The 18315-nt window shown below is 35.3% G+C and overlaps 1 protein-coding gene across 6 annotated transcripts in view; it reads right to left on the bottom strand.

Moving 5' to 3' along the window:
• The window catches only part of Stag1 (STAG1 cohesin complex component), a 360527-nt gene that overhangs the window by 57319 nt on the left and 284893 nt on the right, over nucleotides 1–18315 (bottom strand). For all 6 annotated transcript variants that reach the window (XM_046431592.2, XM_046431593.2, XM_058574788.1 and 3 more), the window contains 5 exons: nucleotides 16113–16205; nucleotides 15929–16018; nucleotides 15578–15781; nucleotides 14246–14316; nucleotides 12198–12285 (listed from right to left, as the gene is read on the bottom strand). In XM_046431592.2, the coding sequence (XP_046287548.1) occupies nucleotides 12198–12285; nucleotides 14246–14316; nucleotides 15578–15781; nucleotides 15929–16018; nucleotides 16113–16205 (546 nt within the window). The remainder of the gene's footprint in view (nucleotides 1–12197; nucleotides 12286–14245; nucleotides 14317–15577; nucleotides 15782–15928; nucleotides 16019–16112; nucleotides 16206–18315) is intronic.

Genomic DNA, 18315 nt, shown 5'->3' with positions numbered 1-18315 from the left:
TGTAGGGAAAAAGGAACATTCATACATTTTTGGTGGGACTGGCAAAATCAGTGTGACCAGTCTGGAAAGTGGCATGGAAGATTCCTCAAAAAAACTGAATGTAACTATCATAGACCCAGTAAACCTCAGTGTATTTCTAAAAGATCTGAAATCAGCATACTATAAGGATACAGCCACATCAATGTTTATAGCAGCACAATTCAAAATAGCCATATTATAGAACCAAACTAGGTGCCTGTCAACAGATGAATGGATAAAGAAAACGTGACAGACACACACACACATATTCACTCACACACACACACACTGAAATTCTAGTCAACCATAAAGAAGAATAAAATTATGGCATCTGCTAGTAACTGGATGGAACTGGAGACCATCATGTTAAATGAAATAAGCCAGACCCAGAGAGTCAAAGGTTAAATGTTTTTCCCCACATGTGGAAGCTAGACCAAAATAAGAGGGAAGCAGGGAGAGAGGGGGGGGGGGGAGGAGATATGTGAGGAATTCTGTGAAAATAGAAGACAGATCCTTGGAGTAGAGGAAGGGGATTGATGAAGGACGGGAAAAAGAAAGAACAGTAGAAAGAATCTGACCAAATTTTCCTGTGTACATATATGAATGTACCACAGTGAATCTCACCTTTTTGTATAGTCACATGACACTAATTTAAAAATATATAAATAAATAGAAGATCAGTAGTAGAGGGATGAGAATGGGGGTGGCAGGAGAAGAGGAAAAAGTACTGAATTAGAATGAATTATGTTCTACGCTTGTATAATTATGTCAAAATGAACCTTAATGAATATTAACTAATAAAATCAACTAAAAAACATATCTTTAGGACCTGTCAAATACTTTTTTTTTTTTAAATTTTTTATTGTTGGCTGTTCAAAACATTACTTAGTTCTTGATATATCATATTTCACAATTTGATTCAAGTGGGTTATGAGCTTCCATTTTTACCCCATATACAGATTGCAGAATCACATCAGTTACACATCCATTGATTTACATATTGCCATACTCGTGTCTGTTGTGTTCTGCTGCCTTTCCTATCCTCTACTATCCCCCCTCTCCTCCCCTCCCCTCCCCTCTTCTCTCTCTGCCCCCTCTACTGACATTCGTTTGTCCCCCTTGTATTATTTTTCCCCTTCCCCTCAATTCCTCTTGTATGTACTTTTGTATAACTCTGAGGGTCTCCTTCCATTTCCATGCAAATTCCCTTCTCTCTCCCTTTCCCTCCCACCTCTCATCCCTGTTTAATGTTAATCTTCTTCTCATGCTCTTCGACCCTACTCTGTTCTTAGTTACTCTCCTTATATCAAAGAAGACATTTGGCATTTGTTTTTTAGGGATTGGCTAGCTTCACTTAGCATAATCTGCTCTAATGCCATCCATTTCCCTGTAAATTCTATGATTTTGTCATTTTTTAATGCAGAGTAGTACTCCATTGTGTATAAATGCCACATTTTTTTTTAACCATTCATCCATTGAAGGGCATCTAGGTTGATTCCACAGTCTAGCTATTGTGAATTGTGCTGCTATGAACATCGATGTAGCAGTGTCCCTGTAGCATGCTCTTTTTAGGTCTTTAGGGAATAGACCGAGAAGGGGAATAGCTGGGTCAAATGGTGGCTCCATTCCCAGCTTTCCAAGAAATCTCCATACTGCTTTCCAAATTGGCTGCACCAATTTGCAGTCCCACCAGCAATGTACAAGTGTACCCTTTTCCCCACATCCTCGCCAGCACTTGTTGTTGTTTGACTTCATAATGGCTGCCAATCTAACTGGAGTGAGATGGTATCTTAGGGTGGTTTTGATTTGCATTTCTCTGACAGCTAGAGATGGTGAGCATTTTTTCATGTACTTGTTGATTGATTGTATGTCCTCCTCTGAGAAGTGTCTGTTCAGGTCCTTGGCCCATTTGTTGATTGGGTTGTTTGTTCTCTTATTGTCTAATTTTTGGAGTTCTTTGTATACTCTGGATATTAGGGCTCTATCTGAAGTGTGAGGAGTAAAGATTTGTTCCCAGGATGTAGGCTCCCTATTTACCTCTATTATTGTATCTTTTGCTGAGAAAAAACTTTTTAGTTTGAGTAAGTTCCATTTGTTGATTCTAGTTATTAACTTTTGTGCTATGGGTGTCCTATTGAGGAATTTGGAGCCCGACCCCACAGTATGTAGATCGTAGCCAACTTTTTCTTCTATCAGATGGCGTGTCTCTGATTTGATATCAAGCTCCTTGATCCATTTTGAATTCACTTTTGTGCATGGCGAGAGAAAGGGATTCAGTTTCATTTTGTTGCATATGGATTTCCAGTTTTCCCAGCACCATTTGTTGAAGATGCTATCCTTCCTCCATTGCATGCTTTTAGCCCCTTTATCAAATATAAGGTAGTTGTAGTTTTGTGGATTGGTTTCTGTGTCCTCTGTTCTGTACCATTGGTCCACCCGCCTGTTTGGGTACCAGTACCATGCTGTTTTTGTTACTATTGCTCTGTAGTATAGTTTGAAGTCTGGTATCGCTATACCGCCTGATTCACACTTCCTGCTTAGCATTGTTTTTGCTATTCTGGGTCTTTTATTTTTCCATATGAATTTCATGATTGCTTTCTCTATTTCTACAAGAAATGCCGTTGGGATTTTGATTGGCATTGCATTAAACCTATAGAGAACTTTTGGTAATATCGCCATTTTGATGATGTTAGTTCTGCCTATCCATGAACAGGGTATATTTTTCCATCTTCTAAGATCTTCTTCTATTTCTCTCTTTAGGGTTCTGTAGTTTTCATTGTATAAGTCTTTCACCTCTTTTGTTAGGTTGATTCCCAAGTATTTTATTTTTTTTGAAGATATTGTGAATGGAGTGGTTGTCCTCATTTCCATTTCAGAGGATTTGTCGCTGATATACAGGAATGCCTTTGATTTATGCGTGTTGATTTTAAATCCTGCCACTTTGCTGAATTCATTTATTAGCTCTAATAGTTTCTTTGTAGACCCTTTTGGGTCTGCTAGGTATAGAATCATGTCATCTGCAAATAGTGATAATTTAAGTTCTTCTTTTCCTATTTTGATGCCTTTAATTTCTTTCGTCTGTCTAATTGCTCTGGCCAGTGTTTCGAGAACTATGTTGAACAGAAGTGGTGAGAGAGGGCATCCCTGTCTTGTTCCAAATTTTAGAGGGAATGCCTTCAATTTTTCTCCATTCAGAATGATGCTAGCATGAGGCTTAGCATAGATTGCCTTTACAATATTGAGGTATGTTCCTGTTATCCCTAGTTTTTCTAGAGTTTTGAACATAAAGGGATGCTGTACTTTGTCGAATGCTTTTTCCGCATCTATCGAGATGATCATATGGTTCTTATTTTTAAGTCTATTGATGTGGTGAATAACATTTATTGATTTCCGTATATTGAACCAGCCTTGCATCCCAGGGATGAATCCTACTTGATCATGGTGCACAATTTTTTTGATATGTTTTTGTATCCGATTCGCCAGAATTTTATTGAGGATTTTTGCATCTAGGTTCATTAGAGATATTGGTCTGTAGTTTTCTTTCTTTGAAGTGTCTTTGTCTGGTTTCGGTATCAGGGTGATGTTGGCCTCGTAGAATGAATTTGGAAGTTCTCCCTCTTTTTCTATTTCCCGAAGTAGCTTGAAAAGTATTGGTATTAGTTCCTCTTTAAAGGTTTTGTAAAACTCTGCTGTATACCCATCCGGTCCTGGGCTTTTCTTAGTTGGTAGTCTTTTGATGGTTTCTTCTATTTCCTCAATTGATATTGGTCTGTTTAGGTTGTCTATATCCTCCTGACTCAATCTGGGCAGATCATATGACTTAAGAAATTTATCGATGCCTTCACTATCTTCTAATTTATTGGAGTATAAGGACTCAAAATAATTTTTGATTATCTTCTGTATTTCTGAAGTGTCTGTTGTGATATTGCCTTTTTCATCCCGTATGCTAGTAATTTGAGTTCTCTCTCTTCTTCTCTTCGCTAGCATGGCTAAGGGTCTGTCGATTTTGTTTATTTTTTCAAAGAACCAACTTTTAGTTTCGTCAATTTTTTCAATTGTTTCTTTTGTTTCGATTTCATTAATTTCAGCTCTGATTTTAATTATTTCTTGCCTTCTATTTCTTTTGCTGTTGTTTTGCTCTTCTTTTTCTAGGATTTTGAGATGAAGTATGAGATCATTTATTTGTTGGTTTTTTCTTTTTTTAAGGAATGAACTCCAAGCAATGAATTTTCCTCTTAGAACTGCTTTCAATGTGTCCCATAGATTCCGATATGTTGTGTCTGTGTTTTCATTAATCTCTAAGAATTTTTTAATTTCCTCCTTGATGTCTTCTATAACCCATTGATCATTCAGTAACCTATTGTTCATTCTCCAAGTGATGTATTCTTTTTCCTTCCTTCTTTTATCGTTGATTTTCAGTTCCATTCCATTATGATCAGATAGGATGCATGGTATTATCTCTACTCCTTTATATTGTCTAAGAGTTTCCCTGTGACATAATATATGATCTATTTTTGAGAAGGATCCATGTGCTGCTGAGAAAAAAGTGTAACTGCTTGATGTTGGGTGGTATATTCTATATATGTCAATTAAGTCTAGGTTATTAATTGTGTTATTGAGTTCTATAGTTTCCTTATTCAACTTTTGCTTGGAAGATCTGTCCAGTGGTGATAGAGGTGTGTTGACGTCTCCCATGATTATTGTATGGTGGTCTATTAGACTCTTGAACTTGAGAAGAGTTTGTTTGATGAACATAGCTGCACCATTGTTTGGGGCATATATATTTATGATTGTTATGTCTTGTTGGTGTATGGTTCCCTTGAGCAGTATGTAGTGTCCCTCTTTATCCCTTTTGATTAACTTTGGCTTGAAATCTATTTTATTTGATATGAGTATGGATACTCCTGCTTGTTTCCGAAGTCCATATGAGTGATATGATTTTTCCCAACCTTTCACCTTCAGCCTATGTATGTCTTTTCCTATCAAATGCGTCTCCTGTAGGCAGCATATTGTTGGGTCTTGTTTTGTGATCCATTCTACTAGCCTGTGTCTCTTGATTGGTGAGTTTAAGCCATTAACATTTAGGGTTATTATTGAGATATGGGTTGTCCTTCCAGCCATATTTGTTTATTTATGTTACTAAACATGGTTTGTTTTCCTCTTTGATTATTTTCCCCCCTTTACTGTCCTACCTCCCACTGTTGGTTTTCATTGTTATTTTCCATTTCCTCTTCCTGTAATGTTTTGCCAAGGATGTTTTGAAGAGATGGTTTTCTAGCTGCAAATTCTTTAAACTTTTGTTTATCGTGGAAGGTTTTAATTTCATCTTCCATCCTGAAGCTTAATTTCACTGGAAACACAATTCTTGGTTGGAACCCATTTTCTTTCAGTGTTTGAAATATGTTATTCCAGGATCTTCTAGCTTTCAGAGTCTGTGTTGAAAGATCAGCTGTTATCCTGATTGGCTTACCCCTAAATGTGATCTGCTTCCTTTCTCTTGTAGCTTTTAAAATTCTCTCCTTATTCTGTATGTTGGGCATCTTCATTATAATGTGTCTAGGTGTGGGTCTCTTATGATTTTGCACATTCGGCGTCCTGTAGGCTTCTAGGATTTGGGGTTCTGTCTCATTCTTCAAGTCTGGGAAGTTTTCTCGTATTATTTCATTGAATAGATTGCTCATTCCTTTGGTTTGAAACTCTGTCCCTTCCTGTATCCCAATGACTCTTAAATTTGGTCTCTTGATGTTATCCCATATTTCTTGGATGTTCTGCTCATGGTTTCTTAACAGTCTTGCTGAGCTGTCTATGTTCTTTTCAAGTTGAAATACTTTATCTTCATTGTCTGATGTTCTGTCTTCTAAGTGTTCTACTCTGCTGGTAGTATTCTCAATTGAGTTTTTAAGTTGGTTTATTGCTTCCTGCATTTCTAGGATTTCTGTTTGTTTGTTTTTTATAACCTCTATCTCCCTGTATAGTTGATCTTTTGCTTCCTGGATTTGTTTATGTAATTCATTGTTGAAGTGATCTTTCATTGTCTGATTTTGCTGTCTGATGTCTTCCTTGAGACTCCAGATCATCTGAAGCATGTATATCCTGAATTCTTTATCTGACATTCCATCTGCTCCAGCTATTACCTCTTCTAACGTTGAGTTGACCTGCATTGCTTGTGGTCCTTTCTTTCCTTGTCTCTTCATACTGTTCGCGTTCCTTTCTACTTGGTGAAACTGTTGTGCTATTGAATTTTCCCCATATATATTTATATTGGTCTTGTATAGTTGCAAAGTCTCTCTCACAGGCACGGGCGGTAGCTCTGCCCCTCCTTCAATTATGGCAATGTGCCTACCACGCCGGCAGGCCACTGGGCCTGCTCTGCCGGTCGGTAGCAGGTCCGCCTACCTTGCAGGCGCGGGCGGCGGCTCTGTCCCTCTGCGGGCTGCTAGGCTTGTTCTGTCGGTGATCGCAGTTCTGCCTACTTTGCAGGCGCAGGCAGCGGCACTGCCCCTCTGCAGGCCTCTGGGGCTGTTCTGCCTGTGGGTCGCAGGTCCGCCTACCTTGCAGGCGCGGGGGGGGCGGCTCTACCCTTCCTCAGGCCACTGGGCCTGTTCTGTCTGTCAGTTGCAGGTCTGGCCTGTTCTGACGGTGGTCACAGTTCCGTCTACCTTGCAGGCGTGGGGGAAGGGGGCGGCTCTGCCCCTCAGCAGGCCGCTGGGCCTGCTCTGTGGGTGGTCACAGTTCCCTCTACTTTGCCGGCGCAGGGGGAGGGGGCGGCTCAGCCTCTCAGCAGGCCGCTGCTCCTCTTCTGCCGGTGGGTCGCAGGCCCGCCTACCTTGCAGGAGTGATTGTAAGCTCTGTCCCGCCACGGGCCACTGGGCCTTTTCTGTCGGTGGTCACAGTTCCCCTACCTGGCAGGCACGGGGGGTGGGGGGCGGCTCTGCCCCTCAGCAGGCCGCTGGGCCTGCTCTGTGGGTGGTCACAGTTCCCTCTACTTTGCCAGCGCAGGGGGAGGGGGCGGCTCAGCCTCTCAGCAGGCCGCTGCTCCTCTTCTGCCGGTGGGTCGCAGGCCCGCCTACCTTGCAGGAGTGATTGGAAGCTCTCCTGTCAAATATTTTTGTAAATAATGATTATGTAGGTGGCAAGCTAGATGTGTGTCTGCATATGCATGTGGTGGTGGAGAAAAAAGAGGTATCATCTGATTCCTGGCTTTTTGATTTAGGAGTCTTGGTGAATACATATTGGATAGAGGAAACCTGAAAGGTTTTGATATGGTATGCCCAAGGAACTTGGAAGTGGGTAACTGAAATAACTTCTAAGCTTAGCAAGGATATAAATATATAGTCTTCAATGAAAGCATACTCTATCAACACATATATCAAGCCATAATCTATCAAAAATCAATGACCTGACTTAAGTTAAAGTCACCCCCTACATTATATGAATAATGTGGTGATTTCCAGTTCATAATGATGGTTTAAATACCAGCATCTAATTTCCTCCACAGTTTCCAATGAAACAGTACAAAAGGTATTTGTAAAAAAGATAAATACAAAAAAAATCTGACACGGAAAAAATATCTAAAGGAATGGGATGGGGTTAAGAAGGCATGGATGGGTAAAGGGTAAAGTGTAGCTTGAGTTCCTTAGTATCAGTGGTAGTAGCCAATCAATAGGAGAAAATGTGAAGAGAGAATGAGAAGAATTTAAAAGCTTGGGTTTGAGTGGGTGTGCCAGGCAAATTATGTAATATTCCTATGCTTTAGTTTCATCATCAATACGATAAAAATACCCATATATATCTTATATGGCTTTTCATTAAAGTTTAACAAATGAATTATATATAACAATTCAAATAGTACCTGCTGCATTCTAACTACAAATGAAAATTTTCTATTATTGATACCCAGAAAAGCCCAAAGTTAGTCTGTATGATTTTATTTTTTAAACGGGTTTACTCATACTATTGTGTTCTACAGCAATATTTTTTTCTTTTCTGTTAATTAGAGCATTAAAGTTATACATAGTAGTTGGGTTCATTTTGACAAAATCATACATGCAAGGAATTTGATTTCAATCTCCATTCTCCTCTCCCCCCTTTGCTTCTCTTCCCCTCTCCCCTTATTCTCCTTCCTATACCCTAGTGGTCTTCCTTTTTCTCCTGTATTAATTCATTTTTGATTGGTACTACATATACCTAAAAATAAAATTCTCTTTGCTATATTTATATATTAAAGCAATAATATCTTTAAAAATTCTATAAATGCTTTTTGGGTTTTTCAATTTTTAGAATCTACTTGGAGTTCTGGAAATAATACATTAAAGGAGAATTTTAATAGTTATTTTTTTTAGATGCTATTCAAGATCATATTTAAACTTAAAACTATACCAACAGGAAATAGGTACAAAGCCACAAAACGAGATATCTTTTGCCTTAAAAACAGATATGCAGACCCATGGAATAGAACAGAAGACACCCAGACAAATCCACAAAGACACAATCATCTGATCTTTGACAAAGAGGTCAAAAACATACACTGGAGAAAAGATAAGTCTTTTTTTTAAAAATTGGACTGGGAAAACAAGATATCCATGTGTAGAAGAATGAAATTAGATTCCTATCTTATTCTGCACAAGAATAAACATGAAGTGAGATCAAAGATCTAGGAATGTGACAGAAACACTGCAACTGCTAGAAGAAAATGTAGGGTGAATACTCCAATATATCGATGCAGACACTGACTTCCTTAATAATACTCAGGAAATAAAACCAAGAATCATTAGTAGGGTGGCATATCAAATTACAAAGTTGCATAAGCAAGGGAAACAATTTAGAGCATGAAGAGAGAGCCTACAGAATGGCAGAAAATCTTTGTCAGCTATTCTTCTGAAAGGGGATTAATGTCCAGACTATAAAAAGAACTCAAAAAACTTAACACCAAAAAACTAAATAACCCAACTGATAAAGGGACAAATGATCTAAATAGACAGTTTTCAAAAGAAGTAATACAAATAGCCAACAAATACATGAAAAAATGTTCAATATCCTTAGCAATCAGGGAAATAAAAACCAAAACTACACTTGAGATTTCATCATACTCCAATTAGAAGGGCAATCATCAAAAATATAAATAACAATAAAAACGATGGCAATTATGGAGGGGGAAGGCATACTTGTACTTTGTAGGTGGGACTGCAAATTAATACAACTATTTCTCACAGCAGTATGGAGATTCCTCAAAAGAGTAGACATGGAACCACCAGCTAGCTATCTCATGTCTTTGTATTTGTTCAGAAGAACTAAAGATACTACAGTGAAACAAGCACACCAATATTTATAGTGGCACAATTCACAATATCCAAGTTGTGGAACCAGTCTAGGTAGCTGTCCAAGAAGAGAATGGAGAAGGAAAATGTGAGATATATATATATATATATATATATATATATATATATATATATATATATATAGAGATAGATATATAGATAGATATATAGATAGATAGATATAATGGGATTCTACTTAGTCGTAAAGAAGAATGAAATTAGGTCATTTGCTGGTAAATGAATGAAAGTAGAAAACAAGCTCAGAGCTAGATTCAGAAAGTCAAGGGTCAAATGTTTTCTCATATATGGAAGTGGGGGAGGGGATGAGAGAAAGGAATATTATAAAAAAAAGTGTTGGGGGGGGGAGACTCAGGAAAATAGAATGAAGACCAACAGAATAGTGGAAGGAGGAAGGAGATTAAGATGGAGGGAGGACATGAGGGTATGGGGAAGTAATAAGAATGAAATCTACCAAATTATGCTATGTCCATATACAAATATGCAACAGTGAATTCTGCTTTTACATGTTTGTGTGTGTGTGTGTGTATATATATATATATATATATATATGTAATAATGCACTAATTAAAATAATAATAGAAGAGAAATCAATGGAGTAGAGCAAGTGGATGAGGATTCGAGAAGAGGGAAGAAAAAGGGAAGGTATTGGGGTAGAAGATTCAGCAAATTATGTTCATTCATTACATGTGAAAATATGACATAATGAATCCTACTCTTATGTACAATTATAATGTACCAATAAAAAAGAAAAAAAAATGGGGCTGGGCTGTGGCTCAGGGGTAGAACACTTGCCTAGCACATGTGAGGCACTGGGTTTGATTCTCAGCACCACATAAGCAAATAAATAAATAAATAAAGGTCCATCAATAACTAATAAAAATATTTAAAAAACAAAAAGAAATTAGTTGAATATAGAGTTTTTACATTTTCAATACTGGGTATTTTAAGAGATGTTTCCAGGAACTGCTAAAATGAACAAGTCTGGCAATTATGTACTCAAATTTTGTACACATAGCTAAAGACTAGAATTTGTGTTTAAGAAGTTAACAGAGTTATTTGACAAATTAATACACAACAAGGAAAATAACACCTATGTAGTGAATATAAGTAATAAAAAATAATATCAGAATACAGAACTGTGAGACCATCACAGGTTAGTATTAAGATAGTAACAATGGTATAGAGAATTAAAAAATAACTTTTAAGACATCATTATAGTTCCAGATGAAAGAGAGAAAAGCAAAAAGGGAATAACTTATGTTTCTCATTTCCTTGCAAATCTAAAGAACAGCTTGAGAATACGAGTGAAGTGTATTTAGGGCACTAAAAACTGAGATCACAAAAATGGAAATTTGAAGTGCCAATAATAAATGAGAAAAAACAAAGGGTCAAATATTTTACCTCTTTACATAAACTACAATAAAAAATACCTAATATAGTCAGGGATATTTGTTTTATTTTATATATATATATTTATTTATTTTAGTTTTTGGTGGGCACAACATCTTTATTTTTATTTTTTATGTGGTGCTGAGGATCGAAGCCAGCGCCCCGCGCATGCCAGGCGAGCGCGCTACCGCTTGAGCCACATCCCCAGCCCCAGACATTTGTTTTATTAAGAGTAACTTTAGGGCTGGGATTGTAGCTCAGTGGGAGAGCGCTTGCCTAGCATGTGTGAGGCACTGGGTTCGATCCTCAGACATAAAAATAAGGCATTTTTTTTTTTTTAAAAGAGCGGCTTTACATGAAGCAGTGTTCAAAAAAGTTGAATGTTAGGCATGGGTGATGCTGAGGATTGAACCCAAGGCCTTTTGTGTTACAAGGGAAGTGCTCTACCACTCAGCTACATTCCCAGTTGATGTAATCATAGTAATTGTAGAACACTGTTTATGTAATTGACATTAATATTAATTAATTTTTTTTAAATGGTGCTGTGGGTGAAATACAGGGCCTTGTGTATACAAGGCAAGCACTCTGCCTCTGAGTTACATCTCCAAACCTGACTATTTTTCTGAAATGGGACTTCACCATGTTGCCCAGGCTGGCCTTGCAGTGGGTTCAAGGATGTTTCTGCCTAAGTCTCCCATGTCACTACAACTACAGGCATCACCATGTCTGGCTTCTGTGATAGACTTGAAATTATGAAATTATCATTTTGTTATATGTGTCAAAATTCTTATTGCTTCATAACACTGAAGCATCACTGAAGCATTCCATATCACCAAATGGGAATGAGAGAGAGAATCTCTATACACAATCCTACTATAAAGTTGTTATTTTGGTCTTTGTGACTATCTGCAGTATACCAAATCACTTCTTTCTCATGCAGAAATAAAACAATTATTCTACTCAGGTCTCAGTTTTTTCAATTCCTGCTTGTTGTACTCTAACTTGTAAGTACAAAATATTGTAAAATCTGCTGAAGGTTTCCTGAAATATTTAACTATGGGTCTAATACAAAAGCTAAGCCATGCCTAAAACCCTGTATTTGAAATACCTAAAACAGAGTTTGGAATATAGTCATGATTAGAAATTTTCATTACATAATGAAATATTCAGAAGTTTTGAAATTGTTATGGTAATAATCAATCATATTTCCCTTAGAAGTCCATTAAAAATTTTAAGTTGTATTATAGAAAAAGTTCTTCAATTTTTTCCTGCTCTAACACATCTGAATATATGATAATACTAGCAGTAACAGTCAATCACTATGATAATAATTCTCAAAGGAGAAGTCTGGATTAAAGAATGATCAACTACTTTCCATAAAAGGCTTTAAAATTGTTATGTCAGAGAAGTTTAATTTTAAGACAATAGAGAAAAAATATCAATAATTCCTACCTGTTCTGGCATAGCTCCATGTTCAATTCCAGTCTTCAATAATCTGTAGCAATTGCCAAACAGATCCCATTTTGTGAGATCATGAGCACTAAAACAAACGAAAGATGCATTAACTTCATTCTAGATAGAGTTCAAGAAAACTTTTATTTGAACTTAGTTTCAGTAAAAGGAAGAGTAAAATAAAACATTTTCTTGGGGATGAGATTGTGGTTCAGTGATGGAGTGCTTGCCTAGCCCGTTTGAGGCATTGCACTTGATCCTCAGCACCACATCAAATAAATTTTAAAAAACCCAACATTTTCTTTAAGAATTAAAAAGGATCCACTAAGGAAATGTGTTAGACCCTCACACGCGTGCGCAAAAACACACACACACACACACACACACAGAATGAAAAAGAGCTGATACCAGGAATTCACTGAAGAAATCAACAATAAAACTTCAAACATTTAACTGAAAGTTTCTACCATATGGTCAACATAAACTCAAACTTCATACATAGGTAACTTTTATTTTTAGTATTTTAAGATCCATTTACAACTTTAAAATTTTTAACCAATGTATATGTATGTTTATGTATAGAGATTTATATTTGTGTGTGTGCATATATATGTACACACATGTGTGTATGTGTGTATATATATATGTATATGTATATATATGTGTATATATATATATGTGTGTGTGTGTGTGTGTATATGTATATATATATAGCGCAAGGGAGGGAGGTAAAAGGAATTCAACCCAGAGACCCTTTCCCACTGAGCTATATCCCCAGCCCTTTTTATTTTTGAGACAGGGTCTTACTAAATTGCTAAGGGTGGTCTCAAACTTGCAATCCTCCTGCCTTGGCCTCCCAAATTGCTGGGAATACACTGAACCTGGCTAAAAGTTTAGATTTTTGAAAATGCTTTAGAAATCTATAGAATTCATTAAGAGACTCAACCAAAAAAAAAAAAATTTTTTTGACAAATTTTACTTTCCTTTCTTTATGGAGAAGATGAGCATAATTTTAAGAGATATACAAATTATAGCTTGAAAACATACGTTTCATTCACTGAACCTTTTTTTTCTTGTTGAAACTCAACTGTTCTGTTCCCAGAACACTGTAATAAGGAACCAAACAAAAATAATTTAGGAAAAAGCCAGTAGAACTTACTTTCATGGCTTTCCCCATAATTTTTTTTTTCACTTAAGTTGACAAATGATCATGTAGGTGTTGTTGTGAAATATGCATCTTATGGAATGGCTAACTAGAACTAATTAACATATGCATTACCTCATATAATTATTTTTGTGGTAAGAATACTAAAAATCTACTTTCAGCAATTTTTAAGGGTATAATATATTGTTGTTAACTATATTCATTATGCTGTACAACAGATCTCTTGAATTTATTCCTATTCTAATTGAAATTTTGTATTCCTTGAGTAACATCTCCAACTCATCACCAATCTTATTTCTTATTTAGCAAGGCTTCTAAAAGCCATCAAAATTATACCCATGAAAGTCTAGCTTATAAAAATAAGCTTATCTAATTTGTTAAATAATACTGATGTACTTCAACTTTTATAGTGTATACTCATCATTTTAAATGATAATTTTTCATTACACTAATAGTAAATCTTACATCTTAATTAAATAACAACAGACCATAATTTCTCTGGAGAAAATTTGCATAATAAAGAAAAACACCACCATCTCACAATTTCTCTAAAATTTTCTATCGAAATATATGAATGTTGCTATGCATGTTGGCACACATCTGTAGTCCTAGTGACTCAGGAGGCCAAAGCAGGAGAATCACAAGTTTGAGGTTAGCCGCAGCAACTCAGCAAGACTCTATTTCTAATTAAAAAAAAAACTAAAATAAAATAAAAAAGATTGGAGATGTAGCTCAGTGGTGAAGTACCCTTGGGTTCATTTCCCAGTACCCCCCTCCTCAAAAAAAAAGAGAGAGAAAGAAATACATGAATGTATAAAACTGCTACAGTTTATGTTGATTAGTACATTTTAATCACTGAATCTACTTTAAACAAACAACATACTTGTGGAAAGATGTTAACCGCTTTAAGGTGGACAAAACATTGTAAATATCATCATCATCAGCTTCTTCACCCTACAAATTAAAAAGTAAAGATCACCTCATTATCATAACCTAACTCACATTCACACTAAAATCTATTAATACTTAACTGTCTAAAGAAAAATTCTTCATTATATAAACAGTACACATTCTCTAGAGGTAAATAATACAAATTAAAAAAAAAAAACCATAATCCAAACATTAAAAAAACCCTAATCTTTACATTTTAAAATAATGTGATAAACATGATTATACACTTTTCTAATTAATATTAAACGATAAATTCCTTGAAATTGCTGAGTGAAAGGGTAAAGTTTTACTTTCTTTTTTTTTGGTGCTGGGAATTTAAGTAAGGGCATTATGCATACAAGGCAAACACAATCATGGAGCTATAGCCCTGCCCTCAAAGATAATGACTATTCCAGATCTTACAGTCAGCTACTTCTGTAGCTTGAAAATCATAAATAATGTTTGAAAAAAAGAGAAGTTCAAATAGAAAAAATTCTTTTAAAAATCAATTATATGTGTTAAAAAGGAAAATTCAATCAGCCTGGACATCAGAGCACACACAACTACAGGAATTCCAGATTGCCTTATGTAGACTGGGATGAGAGGTCAAGAGATAAGGATCCCAAAATTAGAAATATAACCAGTTGAAGAAGCTTGCTATCTTGAGCATACCATTCAGGTATGGGGATTCCTTAAAAGCATACTTAATTTGTACATTTCTACTCCCTAACACATCACAATAATACAGTAATATTAAAATGCCAAATTAGGTCCCAGGAAAAGGAAATAGAAGGAAAAAAAATCTAGCATTAAAAGGAAATATGGGGGCTGGGGATGTGGCTCAAGGGGTAGCGCGCTCGCCTAGCATGCATGAGGCACTGGGTTCGATTCTCAGCACCACATAAAAATAAAGATATTGTGTCCACCTAAAAACTAAAAAATAAAAATAAATAATTAAAAAAAGACAAAAGAAAAAAAGGAAATATGGGGCTGAGGTTGTGGCTCAGCGCTTGCCTAGCACATTAGAGGCCCGCTTGATCCTCAGCACCACAAAAAAATAAATAAGTAAAATAAAGGAATTATGTCCAACTATAAGTAAAAAATATATATTTAAAAAAAATATAACTAGGATGTATTAACTGCAATATGCTGTTAAGTTTTTTTAAAGGGGCAGAAATTTCTAGATTTTATTTAAAAATGGAAATGATCACACACTCAGCTATCTTGAATATTCAGTTATTAGGTAAAATTATTATTATAAGTACACATTAACTTTAGAACAGACCTCTTGCAGTAGGTCTTCCACAGAATGATTGAATCGATCTACAAACTCATCAATCAGCTGGCTCCGAGCTATGTCAACTCGGTTCTGGATGGTATACTCTTCACTGCATAAGATGCTATAGGTTTTACTGCAGGCTTCTAGGACATCTGATTCTACATGTTTTTCCACGACAAATTTAATCTGTTTTAATAATGCATCTAGATGCTGAGGAGAAAAAAAAGAAAAACAATGACATTTAAATAATAAAAATTAGCATCTATCAAATAAAAAAGACTATATGATTACATGCAAATAAAATAATTCCATTAATAAAACTACTTTAATGGCAGAATTTCAATTTCAGTCTCTTACCTTTTCCATTCTACCTGTGCTGTAGATTTCTAGATCAAAATACTGTGGGATTTGCAGCAAGTTTGCTACTTTTTCTGCATCGGCTGAATACTAGAAGAAACAGTAAAGAAAAAAGCAGTAACTAATAGTTACGTTGAAAGCAAATTCGGGGTATATTATCACAAAACTATAAATGAAACTATACCTTTGATAATAACATAGGAAGTGTGATAATAAAATGCTCAGTCAATTTGTTTCTATCATCAATTTGAGTTTTCCTTTCTTTGGCAGTTAGCACCTAGAAATATATTAAAACAGTAAAAGAATAAGAGTGTCATGTGCAAATGTATAAGTCTAAAATGTTATACAGAAGGATGAAGAACTGGCATATAATAAAACCAAGAATTTTAAGAGAAACTTAAATTACTGAAAAAATACATATAGTTTTATGCAAAAATGTTAACATTCACTGTTCTTTATTAAATAACTAAATTACTAGTTTAACATACATAAAAATATAAACATTTCTATAAAACCATAATTAGGAATATAAAAATATTGAAAACAAAAAGTAATTTTTCTAGAGTTTTAACCTCAATGTATTATCGGTTCACTCTCACATGTTAAACACACACTGATACTGTTTAAAGTAGTCCTCTTTTACAACCATCAGACACTAATAAATTTTCATGTATTTTTAAGGCATATACTAATGACATTTCTGAATTCATTTATATTTAAGTCTTCTTGTAACTATGCTCATAAATCTATTTGGCAGCATTCAAGAGAAATAGAAAGTAGTACAGCCTGAGATCATGGAACAAATTTAAGCTGATAACACTCAGTACTTTAGTACTGCAACTATATGCAACTTATTAAACCATGGGTCCTTTCAAAAATAAAATATTAAAATGCAAGCTCAGTTTAAGATCATTTCCCCAAAGTATTCTGCATTTTGTTAATATTCCGAAGGGATTTACCATCTTAATATTGAATGGCTTTACAGAACAGAAATTTTCCAATATAAACTGTCACTATTTAAACGTGAACCCCAACGTTAAGAATACATGAAAGTAGATGCCTCCTATTTGATTATTTCATATGCTTATATTTTGAACGACAATCACTTGGAATGATCTACAAACTACTACAGTGTTCAGTTCTGCACAAAATAATTAAAAGGACTACACATAAAGTCAAATATGTGTTTAAAAATGTATTCAGGATATCAAGGAGTTCTGAAATTCATCTAATAATAGATCAAAGGCCTAAGGACAATGATTTTAGGGAAACAGCTATTTTTGACCAGATGATAATTTTCTCAGGCACTCTACATACAATGAACTCATCTGGTCTTCATAATACCTCTGATGAAATAATAAAAATGGCCTGATACTTATTGAGAAAGAATTTGCTAATATCTAACAAAAAGTTTATGCATATCCTTCCTTTGATCTAGCAATCCCACTTCTAGCAATCTATCCCACCAATACACCAGGTATAAGAAAGAAATGACCCATGCACAAGATTATTCACCATAAAGTATTTCTAAGTATCAAAAAACTAGCAACAATCCAACAGTCTGTTAATAGGTGATTTTCAGTACCTATACAGCCATTAAAAAAAAAAAAAAACATGAAGATATCTAAATAAAGTTAGGAGTGATATTCAAGACACTGTTAAATACAAAAAGAAATGTACAGAACAGTGTATAAAGTATGCTACTGTTTGTAAAAAATTGGTAGGCAGAAAGAATCGAGAATAAGAATACTTTTAGGTGTGTGTGTTGATACATTTCCCTAATTTACAAAACAAAACACTGGAAGGATAAACTAGAAATAAAACTGGTTCTAGTAGGAATGAGGTGTAGAAGGAGGTCCTTTAAATAAGACTTTAATGAAAGTGAACTTTGGGCTGGGGATGTGGCTCAAGCGGTAGCGCGCTGGCCTGGCATGCGTGCAGCCTGGATGCGATTCTCAGCACCACATACAAACAAAGATGTTGTGTCCGCCGAAGACTAAAAAATAAATATTAAAATTCTCTCTCTTAAAAAAAAAAAAGTGAACCTGGAGCATTTTATTCTGAAACAAAGTGCTCAAAAATGATAATGTCTGAATTAGGAACTAGCCTAAGGGTCTCTCATTAGTCAAAGCTGGAAGAATATACTTTTTAAAGACTTTTATTATGGAAAATTTCAAAAACCCTCTAAAGCAGAGCAATAACTATTTAGAATTATCATTCTTGTTTTCTCAATTCTAAAGTTTTTTTTTTCTATTGCATTTTAAGGCAAATCTTTGTATATAATTTTACCATTAAATATTTACATGTCTTTAACAGGACTTAAACAGTCTTTTTACAATTTGTTCAAATAAGAATTCAAACATATTTGGTTGCTATGTCCCTATGTC

This window comes from Marmota monax, unplaced genomic scaffold, assembly GCF_021218885.2.
Source record: "Marmota monax isolate L192 unplaced genomic scaffold, Marmota_monax_Labrador192_F-V1.1 WCK01_AAM20220418_F8-fsc00022, whole genome shotgun sequence".
Taxonomy (NCBI): domain Eukaryota; kingdom Metazoa; phylum Chordata; class Mammalia; order Rodentia; family Sciuridae; genus Marmota; species Marmota monax.
Note: the sequence above shows the minus strand (reverse complement) of the source record. Positions and strands in the feature narration are given on the sequence as shown.